Consider the following 19,356-nt stretch of genomic DNA (forward strand, 5'->3'; position numbering starts at 1 on the left):
CCTACATTTTCTGGTCCTTTCGAGCCGTCCAGTGACCTTTCTGGTCATTTCGAGCCCTTCAGCACACTCCCTGGTCCATACGAGCCTCCTAGGAAATTTTTTCATCCACCCGCTTTAATGCCCCGCCCGGCGAAAATTAAAACTACAGTTCATTCTGCTCATATTTCTGCCTAATCTTATTAGAATCCCATTTTATTACTAATATTCTATCGAATAAAGTAGCCTCCGCCCATTTTTTACCCCCTTACGGCAATATTTTTGCAAGTTTGCCAAATACGATTTTGTTCGTCCGCCATATTAAGTAATAATTTGCATAGGTAATTTAATCCCCTATCATCTTATTGTATAATTGTAATCGCATTATTTTCAGCCCATATATTGCGTCTATATTGCATTTAAATTAAATCCCCGAATATATTTCAGCCCAAATACCAATATAAAAATATCTTCAACATAATTCCGTCGGGTTGTAGGAACAAAGAAACTTTCATACATCACATAGTTTGTGCCTATTACATTAAGTGTTATTATTGTTCAGCTCATTGAAATATTTACAGTTGTTTTTGTTAACTTAGCACTTAGGTACTTCGACTTAATTACTCGCCTTACCGCGATCGATCTTTCGCCGCGCGCGCATACCTCAGCACCTCCAGCAGCACAGCTTAGTAAATGGAAATCTAACACTCCTCAACTCTTACAACGTTTCCCAGATGATCAATGCGAAATGCCTAAGGACTTTGACATCAGCTCAGACTCTCCATCTGTTAAGGTTTTAGGTATTAGATGGATTCCGCAGTCTGATGAATTTACATATCACATTTCACTACCGCCAATTACTCACATAACAAAGCGATCCATACTCAGCACTGTAGCTTCTCTTTATGATCCAAACGGTTGGATCACTCCTGTCATATTCCGCGCAAAGTTACTTCTACAAAAATTATGGTTGCTCAAATTGGATTGGGACGACCCCACTCCAGATAACATTACACAAGACTGGCAGCGCATTTCTCATGATCTTCCGCACATCTCAAACATACATTTTCCCAGACACGTAGCTCCGCACAAATTAACTTCTACATACTCACTTCATGGCTTCGCAGACGCCTCAGAAAATGGTTTTGCTGCAGTCGTATATTTACACGAATTAAATCACGACGGATCGGCTAACGTTCAACTCATAATTGCTAAATCTAAGGTAGCCCCTATTAAAAATAAACTCACAATTCCAAAATTAGAATTATCCGCGGCTACACTTTTATCTCAACTCATGTCTCGTGTCTCTCAACATCTCTCCGCTCATCTAACAATATCTCAACACGTCTGTTGGTCAGACAGCACCATTGTACTCGCGTGGATTAAAACTCCTACTCATCGTTTACAAACATTTGAAGCTAACAGAGTAACCAAAATTACTAATAACTCTCTCTCACTCATCTGGCGTCATGTACCTACACACTTAAACTCTGCTGATTGTGCCAGCAGAGGAATCTCAGCACATTCTCTTCTTTCGCATAGTTTATGGTGGTCTCCTTCTTGGCTCAAACTGCCAGAGGATACCTGGCCCAAGATGCCTTCAGCTCATACTCGACAGGAATTACCTGGACTCAAACCTAAACAAGTTCCATGTCATTTCACAATCCCCGGTATAGATAGTGATCTTCTTACACGATTCAGCTCATTAGATAAACTTATCGGCGTCACAGCGTACATGCGACGATTTATTTCTAACTGTAAATTACCTACACACTCGCGAGAACTAGGTCCGCTAACTGTAAATGAACGTAGACAAGCTCTGCTCTTCTGGATCCGCTCTGTTCAACAGAACTCATTCGCAGAAGACATTCACCGCCTGCAAATTAACAAACTCTGCACAGTTAGGTTACAACGATTATCACCTTTTATGCAGGACGGTCTCCTTCGAGTAGGTGGTAGACTCACTCGCTCGGAACTCACATACGATGCACAGCATCCATTCATACTGCCTAGTTCTAGTTCGCTCACAGACCTTATCATCGATCACTATCATCGTATTCATTGTCACCCTGGCACCGATACATTACACGCTATATTACGTCAACAATTCTGGATATTATCAGCACGCCGCATCATTCGACATAAAACGTATAAATGTATAAGATGTTTCCGTTGCCGCGCTCAGCCCGAAATGCCTGTCATGGCTGACCTTCCAGCCGACAGAGTTATACCTCAGCCCGTATTTAGTCACGTGTCTACAGACTTCGCCGGTCCATTTTTACTTAAATCGAGTCAACTACGAAATGCTAAGTTAATAAAAGGTTACTTTTGTATATTCGTTTGTCTCACTACAAAGGCGGTTCACTTGGAACCCGTATCCGCACTTTCTACAGATGCATTTATTGCCACGTTACAAAGATTTTGCTCACGTCGCGGTGTTCCCGTTTTAATACGTTCCGATTGCGGCACAAACTATGTAGGTGCTAGGAATCAGCTCCTAGAAGTTCAACAATTTCTCAATGACAATAATGACGCCATTTCCCATAAACTCTCAGCTCAAAATATGACTTGGTTACTTAATCCGCCCAAGGCCCCGTGGATGGGAGGCATCCACGAGATTAATGTTAAATCTACCAAGCAACTTCTCTACCGTGTAATCGGTGAACAACGCCTCACATTTGAGGAATTCTCAACTCTGCTCGCTAGAATTGAGGCCGTATTAAATTCTCGGCCTATCAGCCCACTATCGTCCGATCCTACGGACTATCAGCCCCTCACAGCCGGCCATTTCCTCATAGGCCGTCCGCTCACAGCTCTTCCCGAGCACACAATAGATGACAGAGTCATCTCCCCCCTTAAGCGCTTTCAGCTCATTCAATCTCTGTCTCAGCGCTTTTGGGCTCTCTGGACCAAGTCCTACCTCCATACCCTTCAAATCCGCTCCAAATGGCTTTCCTCTTCCTCTCCACCCAAAATTGGGGAACTGGTTCTGCTCAAAGAAGACAATCTGCCTCCGCTCCAATGGAAGATGGGAAGAATCACACGCCTACTACCTGGGAAGGATGGAGTCATCAGAGTTGTGGACTTGGCCACCTCACAAGGCCAGCTGCGGAGACCTGTCGGCAAGATTGCCCGGCTCCCACTGGATTCAGCTCAAGATGGGGATCAGCTCACGCCCATTGCCGGGCCCCCCCAGGATGTTCGCGCCAAACTTTAGCGCGACGAATGTGGCAGTTGGCAACACTGCGCATGAGTCTGCGCTGTCAGCTGTCATACGTTTGACATACAGTTCGACACAGTCCATTACCGGCGCGCGATCGTTACATACGAAAAATATCGGCTAGCCGTTCCCGTGATTCGCGATAAATCCTCAGCTCAGTGAAATAGAAGGTGACAGTGTCGTGTGACTACGAGCATCAGCACATCAGCCCTATCAGCCCTATCAGCCCATCTGCCCAGCTGTCTCAGCCACCAGGTAACCCCAGTTTCCTTTCTGCCCATCGTTGTAGTGTAGGGGTCCTCGCCCCTACAGTAGAAAATGAATTAATTAGTACTCATACTGCACTAAGGGCAAATTATGGTAAATAAAAACCAACTTCTCTGTGTTGAGAGGTAGCAGGCGGTTTTGCTGTACACACAACTCACAAGGTGCTGAAAGATAGATTTTGGCAAACTTTGTTAAAGGGAATTGTTTGGCCCACCAAGAATAAGGGTCACGATAGTGAATGTGCACTGACTTGAGATAAAAATCCAGCTCACAGGCCGCCTACGCAAGTATATTGTGTGCTTTGCACCAAACGGCTAAAATCCGCCGGATATTCGGCTATCCGGCCATGTGGTTGGCCGAATATCCGGTATCTGGTATCCGGCCAAACTACTATCCGTTTCATCTCTAGTTAGAATACATTGTCATACACACTAATTATTACGCGCGGCGGGCGGGCGGTGACAAACAAAAAATCACGTTGCGCGGACTGCGACTGCAACCGAGTACCACAATAGACATAACTACCAGTAGTTCGACTGCGAAGAAACGGACAGGTTTCAATATCTGTCAAATTCGTCGGGTTTCACTAGGATTATGAACGGGTTGTGCCTCGCGCTGGCTGATATAATTTATTTTTAAATATTTAAAATAAAGATTTCAAAATTGGATTCTGAGATTTCTGACAATTTTAATCACATGCGCCAAAACACAAACAACAATACGACCAAAGAGGAATACGTCCATCGAATATGTCATATTTTTAAATTCGTAGGTAACAAGTTAACAACCCCAGCGACGATTTTCGTCATAATATTTATTATGTATATATACGTCGTATATATACATAATAAATATAATCAGTCAAATTTAAAAATTTCAACATCAGTTCTAAGACGGCATACTCTATCATTCTGTCTACTCTGCGAGTACCGACCGGTCACCGGGCGGCGGCCGGCCCCCCCGCGTCACCACCGCGTCAGCCCCAACCCCAACGTTGCCTAGATGCGCCCGTGTGGCGAGTTGGCGACAGACCGGCCGGCGCCAAATCGTATTTTGTATGAAGTGACCATGCTGCAAGGAATTTGATTGGGATAAAATATGTTATTGTAAAAAAATAACACCCTATTTTTTTGGTTTATTGGACTCTCCTAAGCCCTGGGAAAAATTTGGCAGAAAGGTTTAATTGCACCCTGTTGTATGTGCGTATTTTTGGCACCTTTCTATATCCACATAGTAAATTCTATATCCTTAATGGCTTATCGCAACCTCTAGAATCTAGATATTTGGTAAAAACCTCGAGAGGAAATAAGTCAAATATTTTCGGGGGTAGATACGGAAGGAAATTCCTTCCAATTGAAGTCGTGAGTGGATGAACACGATAACTATAATTTTTCCGGCCTCCATTTATGCAAAAACACGGCAATTGTTTTACTGTTAGTTATTCGTCTAATAGTAAAACTAGTGTACATTATTTTTATTATATCCCAGGAGCGTTTACGCGCGGTGTGCGGCGCGCTGGGCTCGCTGTCGGCAGCGGCGTTGCTGTTCGACGTGCTGCTTGACGAACTTCGTGCGGGAGCCACAGAGCCCATACTGCTTATAAACTGGATCGCTACAGGTATAGAGTCTCGCGATAAATAAGTTGATATAATGGCGCTTTGATCGTGTTTAAATGTGTCAATATAATCAATTCTAATATTTTGAAAAATGGTCAAGAGGTTAATTTAAAGAAGATTTAGGGCCTGTTTCACCACTTCCTGATAAGTGGCGGATAGGCTATCCACAACTTAACTCTATCTGTCAGATAAGTTGTGGATAGCTTATCTGGCTGGAAAAAATATTAAAAAGACCATTCTCTTAAACTACTGGAACATTTTTTGTTATTTTTTTTATGAAATAAGGGGGCAAACGAGCAAACGGGTCACCTGATGGAAAGCAACTTCCGTCGCCCATGGACACTCGCAGCATCAGAAGAGCTGCATGTGCGTTGCCGGCCTTTTAAGAGGGAATAGGGTAATAGGGGAGGGTAGGGATAGGAAGGGAAGGGAATCGAATAGGGAAGGGTAGGGAAGGGAATAGGGTAGGGGATTGGGCCTCCGGTAAACTCACTCACTCGGCGAAACACAGCGTAAGCGCTGTTTCACGCCGGTTTTCTGTGAGAACGTGGTATTTCTCCGGTCGAGCCGGCCCATTCGTGCCGAAGCATGGCTCTCCCACGTGTAAAATATTTGGCACAGATAAATAGTAGACCACGTGAAGGGTCATAGGTTATTTTTTGTGGGCTAATTTGTATGTGAAATTCCTAATTTACGCGAGCGAAGCTGCGTGGTACGTGTAGTAATTAATATTTTTGCGTCTCATGCAGGTCCGGACACAGACGAGTCGCTGGCTCGGCGACTGGTGTGCGAGTACACCGCGGAGGAGGTGTGGGCGTGCCCGCTCGAGGACCCCACCCCCGCCCCGCCCCCCGACACGTATGACGTCACCGTGTACGACCCACACGCGTGGACCAAGGACAGCGTGCCTGGTAATAGATCATAATATAACACTGTTTCGTAGGCGAGCGAGTTAATTTCCGAATTAAGGCGAGGCGATTAGGTTACGGTTCCGCTTAGTGTGCGTTGCAGTAGGGAGTTTCATACAAACAATATTGAAAGGCGATACGGTGACGATCCCTTTCCGAGTTGATATGTGTGCTGTGACCTTTATGCGGCTGATATCTAAACAGTCGTGCAATGCAAGTTATGAATGACCAATCATATTCCAAAGTTCTCCAAAACGATTGCAATGGTCAAATTATTGTAATTGTTGTAAATTATTTTAATTTTATGCAGTAAGTTCACTGCGTAGGCAAGTGGCAACTCTCTATAACATTAAGCATTACAATAATTATTATAAGGGCCTGATTAGACGAGACTGTGTCTGATACCAGACAGTCAAAATACTGCTGAAATAGATTAATTCTATGTTTTACCGTGGTATCTGTGTGCGCAAAAGCACAACACTGACAGCCAAATCGTATTTTTTTATTTTTGTATTATATTTTCTTTATTCAGAACACATACAGTCATTTCGTAAAGCACTGTTACATATTATGAGTATATCAATAGTAACATATGACAGTAGCACTATAGACCCTAAGGCTACACTGCGGCACCTGGTGGCAAATAGAATTTCAAACACACTCATGGTCACAATCACAGTTAAGACCAGGGCCCTCGTAAGGGATACTGGCGCCTGTGTGCAAAAAAGGACTTTGGCGCCCCTTAAGGCATTTTGAATATTTTTCTATGGTAGATAGCAAAAAAATATAGGCCAAGTGCGAGTCGGTTTCGCGCACGAAAAGTTCCCTACCATTAAAGTGCAAAAATAAACCAATTTTTTTTTTCTTTTAAAATTTTTTTGTCCCTTGGTTTTGGTGCCCCTAAACGATGTGCCCCGTGTGCATTGCACACATTGCACATATGGTAGCGGGGGCCCTGGTTAAAACATTTTTTTTTATATTCAGAAGGCTTAGACTAATTACTTAAATAGCTAATACTAATTAAGATAAACAAATAACTAATAATAATTAAGATAAACAAATAACTAATTACAAGCCTCCACATGTATGTAAAAAGATAATACAAGTCAGCAAAAATGTGTCGAACTATATTACTTAATCTGCTACAAATTTTGGAAAGATAGAGAGAAACAAACTTAAGAATATAACAATAATTTAAATATACTTTTATAATTATCTAATATATAAAATTCTCGTGTCACAGTTTTCGTTGCCATACTCCTCCGAAACGGCTTGACCGATTCTCATGAAATTTTGTGAGCATATTGAGTAGGTCTGAGAATCGGCCAACATCTATTTTTCATACCTAAAATTATTTATATGGCAAAACAATGTTTGCCGGGACAGCTAGTATCAATATAAATTAAAGTTATGAGCAAAACCAAAAATAGTAATTATGTAGGTACTCCAAACACAATCATACAATTCTAATCAAATGTCCATGGCGTCATGGACTACAATTAATTAAAATTTATAATATTAATTCAATTATCCTTGGTGCGAAAAATGTAAATAATAAAATAACAAAAAAAGGATATGGACGAACTATGTCCATAGACGGCCCCAATTTTATAAAAAAAAAAACATAAAAAATCAAAGAATTCATTTGCCAATAGTCGTTTTACAACGTTAGATTTAGTACAGAATAGGTCAATATCCATGTCTTGCGATACTTAATTAAAAGCATGAGTGGTTCGTAAGAAGAATCCATTGTTTCTATTATTAGTTGTTGCAGAAGGTACATCAAGTAAAGGCCGGTGACAAAATCCTTGTCTGTTGGTCCGTAAATTTATTTTAGAAAGTAATTCAGGGCAGTCGATGGAACCATTTGCGATGTTCACTAACGGCCGTTCCCAATATTTGATCTATCTCTGATTTTGCCCTACTAGAGATAGGAATAGCTCACATTTGACATAAAATATATGTCTCTAATGTCTAATGTAAGTTATTCCTATCTCTAGTAGGGCAAAACCAGAGATAGATCAAATATTGGGAACGGCCGTAAGAAACATATGTCACTGATTTGACGCCTGAGTGTGAGTGGCAAAAGATGATACCTTTTACAGCGATGAAAATAGTTATCTGAACATTGCTGTACCTTATAATCAACATATCTCAAAAATTTTCTTTGCACACCCTCAATACGTGATCGATAAATTTCATATTGGGGGTTCCAGACTTGAGACGCATACGAACGAAAGAACAATATAGGATCTTGATAGTCTTAATCGATCGTAAACTAGCAGACTGTCTCATAATGAAACCAAGTGCTTTATTAGCACTTTTTACGATATGGTCGATGTGCTGGTCAAATAGAAGCTTACTTTTTTTTTTAAATGAAATAAGGGGACAAAGGAGCAAACGGGTCACCTGATGGTAAGCAACTTCCGTCGCCCATGGACACTCGCAGCATCAGAAGAGCTGCAGGTGCGTTGCCGGCCTTTTAAGGGGTAACAGGGGAGGGTAGGGAAGGGAATTATAGGGGAGGGTAGGGAAGGAAATAGGGGAGGGTAGGGAAGGGAAAAGGGTAGGGGATTGGGCCTCCGGTAAACTCACTCACTCGGCGAAACACAGCGCAAGCGCTGATTCACGCCGGTTTTCTGTGAGGACGTGGTATTTCTCCGGTCGAGCCGGCCCATTCGTGCCGAAGCATGGCTCCCCCACGTCAAAAACTCTATCAAAGATAACTCCTAGGTCCCTAATGCTGTTAACTTTAGTTAAAAATTAATTACCTAGAGTATATTTAGAATCGATTGTGTATTTCTGACGTGTATAACTAACGTAAAAACATTTTGATACGTTTAACTGAAGTTTATTACGATAGCAATAGTCTTCAAATCTATTGAGGTCACTTTGGAGTAGGTAACTGTCAAAAATGCTTTTAATGATTTTGTGTATTTTCATATCATCCGCAAAGAGTAAAATATAAGAATACACAAAACATCGTTTAACATCCGCAATAAATAACAGAAATAAAAGGGGACCCAGGATCGAACCTTGTGGCAAACCAGAAGGCACAGATTTCCAACCAGATGTGTATCCTTGAAGCACTACAGCCTGAGTACGATTGTGAATATAAGAGCAAAACCATCTGTACAGATCGCCGTGAATACCCTTTGAATATAGCTTCATAAGAAGCAATCGGTGATCTATACGATCAAAGCATTTGCTATAATCAGTATAGATCGCATCGACTTGCGCACGCTGATCCATGCCGTTAGATATAAAGTCGTGGGATAGTACCAAGTTAGACGTGGTTGAACGCTTCCGAAGAAAACCATGTTGTTTATCACCAAAATCACTTTTCATGGCCTCATACATTTGACTGTACATACATACCCTAACATCCGCAGGTTTATACGAGGGCGCGACGGAGACGCGGTACACGGGCATCAGCTACCTCCACCCGCGGCGGCCGCAGTCCCGCGCGAGTGCGGCGGCGGCGCGGCGCGGCGTGCTGCGGCGGTGTTTAATGGCGGAGGGCTTGGAGCTGGCGGCGCGACGCCTCGGCCCCGCTTACCGCCCGCACTTGCTGCGTACGCTCACGCTCGTGCTAGAGGCTGTCGGTGAGTGATTATTTAACTTTTAATATTTTTTTTTTATGAAATAAGGGGGCAAACGAGCAAACGGGTCACCTGATGGAAAGCAACTTCCGTCGCCCATGGACACTCGCAGCATCAGAAGAGCTGCATGTGCGTTGCCGGCCTTTTAAGAGGGAATAGGGTAATAGGGGAGGGTAGGGAAGGGAATAGGGGAGGGTAGGAAAGGGAATAGGGTAGGGGATTGGGCCTCCGGTAAACTCACTCACTCGGCGAAACACAGCGCAAGCGCTGTTTCACGCCGGTTTTCTGTGAGAACGTGGTATTTATCCGGTCGAGCCGGCCCATTCGTGCCGAAGCATGGCTCTTCCACGTAAATTTTATCAAAGGCGGCCCCTAGACGATCAATTGTATTGTGCAATATCACGCTTCAAGTTTATTGAACAGTTTATTTGACAATTAGATTAAAGGCACGCAATGTTCATTAACAACCCTAGACGTTAAATAATATTACGCAATTCATATTTTAATATTAGTTAATTAATATTACGTGATATTGCGAAATAAAATTGCTCGTCTAGGGGCTCGCTAAAATAAATTAGCTCCTTAAGAGGATTCCACACCGCCGATTTCCCATACAAACGCTGTCCCCTGTTTCCTCCCTGGATAATGCCGGTAGAGTTATGATTTTTTTCCTAAATATCTATGGCCACTATTAGCATGTCCCTATGTTTTCGTTTTTTTCATAATTTTATTATTAAAAAAGATAAGAACGTCCAAAAACCCAAAAAAATGGCAAGATTTTCCTCTGTGTTCAAACACCCAGAAAACAAAACTGACTAAAATATACAAAAAAAATAAAACATAGGAACACAGCTCAAGCCTTGTTTTAATTCTTAATGAAAAAAGTACTTAAATCGGTTAAGTTTTAGAGAAGGAATCAGCGGACAACGAATCGAAGATTTTCTGTTCTTTTATTAGAACTTTTGTCGTGTTGCCTCTATCGCGCTCTGCGGTGGGAGACTTGAGATTGGTGAGACAGCAATACATTTTCAAATACCTATTTTCAATTTCTCTCGACCCTGGTGTATCCTCTTAATAATGAAAATACTTACGCAGTGTACATTCATTCAACGTCCGCTTTTTTTGTCTGTCATGTGACGTTTCTAATTTACCAGAAAAAAAAGGCGATTGGTGAGACAGCAATACATTTTCAAATACCTATTTTCAATTTCTCTCGACCCTGGTGTATCCTCTTAATAATGAAAATACTTACGCAGTGTACATTCATTCAACGTCCGCTTTTTTTGTCTGTCATGTGACGTTTCTAATTTACCAGAAAAAAAAGGCGACGCTGTGTAAATATTGTTATTTGTAAGATAATCGAATTTAAATTCACATAATTATTTCTAAATCGTATTTTAATGCTATGTAATTTATATTATTGTGTTGTGTGATAAACATTTTCCTTCCTATCTTACTGTATAATTTTATACTAATTACATACGGGACAGGCAGCAAATTCGAGTTTGTGTCGATGGCGGGCGCGCACGCACTGGCGAACATCGCGGTCGCGCTCGGCCACGCCTCCGTCGGCGCGCTCATCGCCGAAAACGCTGACTACTGTACCAATCAGATCGCTACTAGACTAAAAAAGGTACAATAGTATATTATCTACAGGGTGTAACAAAAATAAGTGATAATACTTTAGGGTGTGTACGTGTTCCTTGTAGACTGTGAAAGTAGCAGCGCTGAAAAACCAAAATTTTGTTTTCACTTTTGTATGGGGAAACTCGTGACGCTCGGGCCCTTGCCATACAAAAGTGAAAAATTTTTTTCGTCTTTCAGAGCTGCTACTTTCACAGTGAGCTCTCTACAAGGAACACCTACACACCCTAAAGTATTATCACTTATTTTTGTTACACACTGTATATAGATATTAATAATTTTATAGTTTGTTAGTCTCGCTAAAACGAAATGCTGAACCGATTTGGCTAATTTCAGTTTTAAAATGAAAAATAAGGAAGATAGTACAAAGTTTGCGTCAACTAGTTTTTTGTATATTTATTTATGTATTAGGTTGCGGGCGTCATCTAGTACATAATTTGTTTATCTCAGGGTAACCGTACATTTTCCCATCTATAAAAACTATCTTATGTCCTTTCCCTAATTTCATCTAAATCGGTTCAAGAGTTTAAGCGTGAATAGGTTACAGAAAGACTGACACACTTTCACATCACTACATATTATAAATCAAAGTCGCTTTTTTCCCTCATGTCCCTTTGTTCCCTTTAATCTTTAAAAGTACACAACGGATTTTGATGCGATTTTCTTTAACCTCTTGAACCCCACCGACACCGTAACGAGCCACCCGTAAAATACCTCTGTGTACCACCGGCTCGATATTGAGCCACCTGATGCACTCGACCTTACGCTGTTTTGTAACTTATTTTAGTGTTTAAGATTTAATTTCGTTTGTTTTATGCATTATTTTTAAGAGTATGAAGTTGGCTACAAAAAGAACGCGCTAAATCAGTTTCTGATTGGCGCAATTTTGTAAAACTTAAAAAAAAAATTAGAAAATTTAAATGGCGCCATAGAACGTGGTATTTGAGGCTTAAAAGAATTTTCACATCCCGGTATTCAAGAGGTTAAAGAGTTCAAGAGGTAGAGTGATTCAAGAGAAGGGTTTATAAGTATAATAACTTATAACATTAATTAAATAGTGGAGATATACTGTTAATGTTGGAGTTTCTAATGTGATGTCGTGAATAATTAAATTTTTTGGCGCTTACATTGCAAACGCAGGCTGAACCCTACGAGATTTATCAAAATAATGTACCAAGTATTGTACACATTGTAAAGGTCTACAGAAAACTCTGCGATGGTGTATGTCTATCTCTTATGGATATCCCACACTATCATTTTTTGTCATTTACTTTTTACGACAAATAATGGCTAATTTTCGAAGCAATTTTTATAAATACAGTCCTTATCCTTATATCGATTTAATGTAGATCTATATGGCCCTTTACAGCATATGATTTAAATGAATATTTTCGAAGATATTACAGATTTAAAAATTGCAGGACGTAGCGTTTGCGATACCGGCCAATGCGGGTCACGGGTAGTAATAATGACTATAAATCAAACTACTGAATCGATTTTAATCATTTTTTCAGTGGCTATAGTATATTTTATACCCGTGCGAAGACGAGGCGGGTCGCTAGTTTATAATATTAGTAAGAATAGAATAATACGTAACAGTACCCCAGTAATGCGTGCCATTTTTATTAATATTATGTTATTCGTTTTACATACATGCAAAATGTTTGTGGTTGTTATGAAAATAACCCCAAATTGATGTTATTTTCACAGGCGTGGAGTATCAGTTCGGCGCTGGAGATGTTGTCCGTGGTGATACAGTACAGCGACGTCGCCATACTCGAATACCTGCACGGCATCGTTGACGACGTGAGTAAATACACACAAACACACACACAATACAGTACAGCGACGTCGCCATACTCGAATACCTGCACGGCATCGTTGACGACGTGAGTAAACACATACGAATGATCACACACATACGTGCGTATAATATTCCTGTCTCATTCTAACGTATAATACGCACAATCCTATTAAAAATATTACTGCACTTTACTATAGAGTAGAGTAGTAGTAAGCAGAGTATCTAATTCTTTTGAACATGCAGAAAGAACGACACGGGAAAAGTTAGATAGTTTTGAATCGCTCAGAAATATTGATTTGAGTACTTACTTGATTGACTAAAAAATGTCTCATAGATTTTTAGCATCTTATTTTTTTCTCATACATTTAAAATATGAAAGTGGAAACAATATACTAAAATACAACACTTTCCTCAAGTTGCCATAAAGTATAAACGATTACTTTCCAAATTCCAGAAATGATTCCTTACCAGCAACACTATAAATTGATGCAATAATACAGGGTGATTTTTGTAAAATTACCTTCTACCCTTGTTAACTTTTTTCTCCCATGGTTTAGAGATTTTTTGTTGTACAACAAAATGTTCAACTTTTCAAGTCCTTTCATTTGGTATATTATGTCTCATTACTGGGTACAATATGCCCCTCCTTCTTAGGCAGAAATTCTTAGGGAGAAGTACAAGTAGCGTTAAATCTCCATCAAATTCAAATATTATATCCCTGCTAGATTACCGAACTTAACAACATAAAACCGGCAACATATTTTTTTTAGGTTCTAGTGCAGAGCTGCGACAGATATTACCAGCAAGATCTGTACTCGTTTCTGCTGGTGTTCCACACGTTTGTGGCCCGTCTCAGACAGTGGTTCCCGGAAGAAACGAAACCGGAAGACCCAGAACAGATTCATATCCTAAATGATCTCAACGAATACATTCAAAACCAGAGGGAGGCAGAGAAATTAATGGCGGCAGAAGAAATGGAAGATGCGGGGAAGAGCGCAGAAGAAATGTACAGGGAGGACGAGCTTAGAAGAGAAGAAGAGATGCTAGACTACGATGACAACGTTGAGCGTAAGTTTATGTTTATTGGCATAGTAAATTTAAAAAAAAAATTGGAAAAGGCGCTATGTCCACAGATGCTGTTTGTCCTTTTGGATGTCTTTTGAAGTATTTTTTTCACTTTTGATACTTTACGCCTTACTCCTATTCATTATAGTAAGTCTTTTATTTTGATACCATCAAGCCTAACAATTACTGATTCCGCCAAACACTGTGCTACGAACTGCACTCTGATTGACCGACTGTTGCGACCGTAGTATTATTAGCCACTGTCCCATTGATATGTGAATTTCTCAATTCATAATCACTAACATGTTTTTAAAAAGTTTGGTTTACGTTACATCTCCACTATGTATGTTAGATAATAAACGTTCAATGACACGGTGTATTTGTGTAGCGGAAGCAGCGCCGCTGCCGCAACACGCGCGCGCGGTGGTGTACGTAGCGGAGCGCTGCGTGCAGTTCGCGGCGAGCGGCGACAGCGGGTGTGCGGCGCTCGCGTTGCGCGTACTGAGCGAGGCGTTCCCGCTGTTGGCCTCGCACGAGGACGCGCTGTTGCCGCTCGCGCACGCCGCGTGGGTACCGCTCGCTGCGGCCGCACGCGCCGACCCGCCCGTGCTGCGCGCCGCGCTGCAGTTATTGCGAGTGTTGGCGAGGCTCTGCGGCGACTTCATACGCAGCCGCACTGTAAAGTTAGTGAACATTTGTTACAACTTACAGTAACCGCAACTAGGATAATAATTTTTACTAGGTGATATATTCATAAACCGATTGTTAATTTCAACGGCTTGGGCCCCCCCAAGCCGTTGAAATTAACAATCGGTCGCGTCGAATTATTTTATGTTTTTTTCAATGAAAGAGGATAAAAAGTTGTATATAAGCATAGTTTTATTATTTTTTGGGTAAGGAATAAAAGTGTATCATTCATAACCGTGTTGCGGACGTTTTATAGTTATTCAGAAGGATTAGTAACATGTCACAAATATCTTCAATTACCCTAGTAAGTGTCAAAGTACCTAAACTCAACAATACTAATAGGTCGTGCTATTTTTTGCTAAGTCATTTCATACCGACCAAATTTTTGTCCAGCGGTAGCTTAATATTTATCAATCAATATAATCAGCGTCAGTCGCCGCACCCGTGGTGGAATGTTAACTGAGAGTATTTCAAAGTTGTAAAAAAAATAATTGCGAAAAGTGATTTTATACCGAATGAAAATTTTAGGGATGATTATTGAGATCATGCCTAGCCAAAAAAGCACCGTCAGCCGTTTCGCAGATGGGGGATTAAACGTCAGTCGCGTTACTGAACTATGTTAAAAAAGTTGAAATATAAAGTCATTTCATACCGTACAAAATGTATACAGGTGAATGCTGATACCTTTTAAATAATAAAGACCACCGTCAGTCGTTAATATGAGGGTGGAAAACCCGTCAGCTAGCGACACAACTAATAACTATGCTGCGCTTTCAATGTAATATCTGAGCGCGTCGCGTAGTCACTTTGGTAGATGAACTGACTTTTCACCCACATACATTCAGCTGACGGTGATTTTCGTGTGAATTAACAATTAAACTGTCTTATATAGCAATTTTATTTTGGTATAATATTGATTTAATACTCGCCTCCATCTTTAATTACGCCTCCGTGGTTTAGTGGCTTAGAGCGTGGCTCTTGACTCGGGTCGTGGGTTATTTCCAAGTTCGATTAATACAAATGCTAATGTCGTTTATTGTGACTCGTTTAAATTTGGAACGCAATTTTTTTTTGTTCTCAGGTAAAAATAATAATATGTCGGGGTAATTACTTGGTCTTACATTCGAATTTACGAATTATAACTTTTTTAATAAAAATTAAAGAAAAATTAACATTTAAAATAATCATCATACTTTATACTAAAAAAAATATCATCATACTACCTCTTAGGGTTCCGTACCCAAAGGGTAAAAACGGGACCATATTATTACTAAGACATCGATGTCTGTCCGTCTGTCTGTCTGTGTGTCTCCAGGCTGTAAAGTTCTGACACGTGGGAGAGCCATCCTTTGGCACGAATGAGCCGGCTCGACCGGAGAAATACCACGTTCTCACAGAAAACCGGCGTGAAACAAGCGCTGTGTTTCGCCGAGTGAGTGAGTTTACCGGAGGCCCAATCCCCTACCTTATTCCCTTCCCTACCCTCCCCTATTCCCTTCTCTTCCCTTCTCTACCCTCCCCTATTACCCTATTCCCTCTTAAAAGGCCGGCAATGCGCTTGCAGCTCTTCTGATGCTGCGAGCGTCCATGGGCGACGGAAGTTGCTTTCCATCAGGTGACCCGGCGAATGTTTTTGCGTTAATAAGTTTGTATGTGTGTGAGTAGGTATGTGAATGTGTACTATGTTTGTAACTTCTTTACGTTTAAATTTTAAGCAATTGGAGGAATTTCGATAAGCATTAATAAAGAGTTAGCTGATATTATCCTGGATTAACACATTATAGCTAACTAAGTTTTTAACCGACTTTCATAAAGGCGGAGGTGATATTATGTACGAATGTGGATCTATTTTTAGTGTTACGTACCCAAAAAGGTAAAAACGGGACCCTATTATTAAGAATTCGTTGTCTGTCCGTCTGTCTGTATGTATGTCTCCAGGATATATCTCAATAACCGCTATAGTTAGACTTCTGAAGTTTTTACAGATTTTGTATTTCTGTTGCCGCTATAACAACAAATACTAAAAACGCAATAAAATTAATATTAATACACCGTGCCATACAACAAACGAGATTTTTTTAGTTTTTTTCGCTCGTAATCAATAGTGGTAACAGCTGGGCACTTGAAATTTTCACACAATCCTTAATTTATATTTGTTCTTTAATAATAATTAATAGTAAAATTTTAATAAAGTGAATATTAAGGGCCATAAAAAAAACGCAATTTTTTGCCTACTTTCGCTCTGTGACGGAACCCTTATGCACGAGTCCGACTCGCACTTGACCGATATTTTATTTTATAAGCTAAACGATTACTTCGCCGTGTGTAAACCGTTTTTCAAAATGTTTCTTTTAATGTTTAGGGTATCATCCCAATTTAGTACCATGTGATGATCTTGGTTTTATAATATATTCTTAACATATTATTATGCTGCCAAAAAGTAAGATTTTTATCAACGTATACCATGGCTCGAAAGGTGCTGAGAGAACTCCTAACTCCTTTATAAATACAAGTTTGGCGGTTTCAGCGTTGTTTTAAGAACGAAAAGCACATGGCAATATGCAAATTACATCATCATTATCATCACTGCGTGCATCACCACCTTATGACACTATCTTTGGTACTTTTCATGGTCTTTTAGATAGAGAAACTCGAGCTTGCGAGCGATTTTAATAATTATAGTTATGTTGTTTCAACTTTTCAACGGTGACCAAGGTGGCAATTTGATCTATGAGGTATGTGGGGAACCTATAAAAATGTATATGGAAACTTATGGTGATTTCAGTTTTGTGCTACCAAAAAGTAAGATATTGTACCAAAGTATATCACTGTTCCAAGGGTGCTTAGAGAACTCCTAACTTTATAGATATGAGGCTTGAATTCCACCAGGACATCTAGTAAACAATAAAAATAATGTATGATAATGTGATTGGAAAGTAATTTCAATTTGCTGAGAAAACTAAAATGATAACTCGTTGTGCGTATAACATTCTAGACTGCGTAGTCTAAAATGTCATAATTGAGTATTAAAATAATATTAAACCAAATGAAATTGCTATATAAGACAGTTTAATTGTTAATTCACACGAAAATCACCGTCAGCTGAATGTATGTGGGTGAAAAGGTCGTCAGTTCATCTACCAAAGTGACTACGCGACGCGCTCAGATATTACATTGAAAGCGCAGCATAGTTATTAGTTGTGTCGCTAGCTGACGGGTTTTCCACCATCATATTAACGACTGACGGTGGTCTTTATTATTTAAAATGTATCAGCATTCACCTGTATACATTTTGTACGGTATGAAATGACTTTATATTTTAAGATTTTTAACATAGTTCAGTAACGCGACTGACGTTGAATCCCCCGTTTGCGAAATGGCTGACGGTGCTTTTTTGGTTAAGCATGACCTCAATAATCATCCATAAAATTTTCATTCGGTATAAAAATACTTTTCGCAATATTTTTTTTTACAACTTTGAGATACTCTCAAATTTTAACCCACCACTTCTGAAGCAGCTGACGATCAAAGCTGTTATGTATTAGTGGAATACTATTATTGTAACGATTTTCGCTCGGTATGAAATGACTTTTCAAAACGAGCGCGACCTCCCCTACTATAACTCTATACCAGGGACATCCTGCCATCCCTTCACTCGTTCCTGCGCAAGTCGTCGTCGGACAGTTACCTGCAGGACGCGGGCGCGGCGTACCGCCTGTCCCGGGCGTACGCGCTGCAGCTCGCCGTGCTGGAGGACGTGCCGGCGCTGGTGATGCACCTGCAGCTCGACGAGGACACCATGGAGGAGACCATGAGCTGCGTGAGGCTGTACCTCAGCAGGAAGCAGCCGAGACCGCTGCAGGTATGTGGGATTATCATATACCTTGAAAGTGAATTAGCAAGTTTTATAATATTTTTTTACTATAGAAATAATGAACACATTAACAAGTCCTTACTCTGTTAGGGTGAAGCCAAACGAGCGTAATTTGTGAGTTGTGAGTCGCAGAATTTTGTCTGGCAGAAATTCTGCTGCATTCAGTTTCATACAAAAGTCCTGTTTGATTCACACGAGCGTAATTTTGTGAGTCATGATTTGTATGAAAAGATATTTACGCGACCGAAATTCTGCGACTCACAACTCGGAAATTACGCTCGTTTGGCTTCACTCTTATGGGGAGGAAAAAAATACTTAATTTGGAAATTTCGTGTCCCATAAATCGTATGTTAAAAGTATATCAGTACTTATCGAGAAATAGATTAATAGTATAGTTAATAGTAAACAAGTTGGTAATAACTTCTGTCGGTTGGTCTTGGTATAAGTAAATCCGACGAAATAAAGTAGGTCAGCCAAATAGCAGACCTTTTTTTTTTTACGTAGAGAATTGCTGTGACGCATTCCGCATGGGATGGGGACTCCCGCTGCGGATATGTGGGACTCGCCGCGGGCGAAGTTGGTGTGTGCCGCGGCCCTACCCACTAAAACTCTACGGTGCTCCTAGCCACCGCTTCCTGACGAAGTCGCGGGAACTGTACGACACCACCACTTCATCAGCGGACGTCTGCTTAG

General features: G+C 40.6%; 1 protein-coding gene across 2 annotated transcripts in view; it reads left to right on the plus strand.

Annotated features, from left to right (window-relative positions):
• Window positions 1-19,356, plus strand: part of LOC121740232 (TELO2-interacting protein 1 homolog) — a 34,842-nt gene that overhangs the window by 11,843 nt on the left and 3,643 nt on the right. Inside the window, exons 10-17 of one of the 2 annotated variants that reach the window (XM_042132868.1) lie at window positions 4,952-5,081; window positions 5,829-5,990; window positions 9,380-9,592; window positions 11,080-11,222; window positions 12,944-13,039; window positions 13,808-14,105; window positions 14,491-14,785; window positions 18,423-18,651. In XM_042132868.1, the coding sequence (XP_041988802.1) occupies window positions 4,952-5,081; window positions 5,829-5,990; window positions 9,380-9,592; window positions 11,080-11,222; window positions 12,944-13,039; window positions 13,808-14,105; window positions 14,491-14,785; window positions 18,423-18,651 (1,566 nt within the window). The remainder of the gene's footprint in view (window positions 1-4,951; window positions 5,082-5,828; window positions 5,991-9,379; window positions 9,593-11,079; window positions 11,223-12,943; window positions 13,040-13,807; window positions 14,106-14,490; window positions 14,786-18,422; window positions 18,652-19,356) is intronic. The other variant, XR_006037618.1, reaches the window with a different exon arrangement.

Source organism: Aricia agestis, chromosome 3 (assembly GCF_905147365.1).
Source record: "Aricia agestis chromosome 3, ilAriAges1.1, whole genome shotgun sequence".
In the NCBI taxonomy this organism is placed as follows: domain Eukaryota; kingdom Metazoa; phylum Arthropoda; class Insecta; order Lepidoptera; family Lycaenidae; genus Aricia; species Aricia agestis.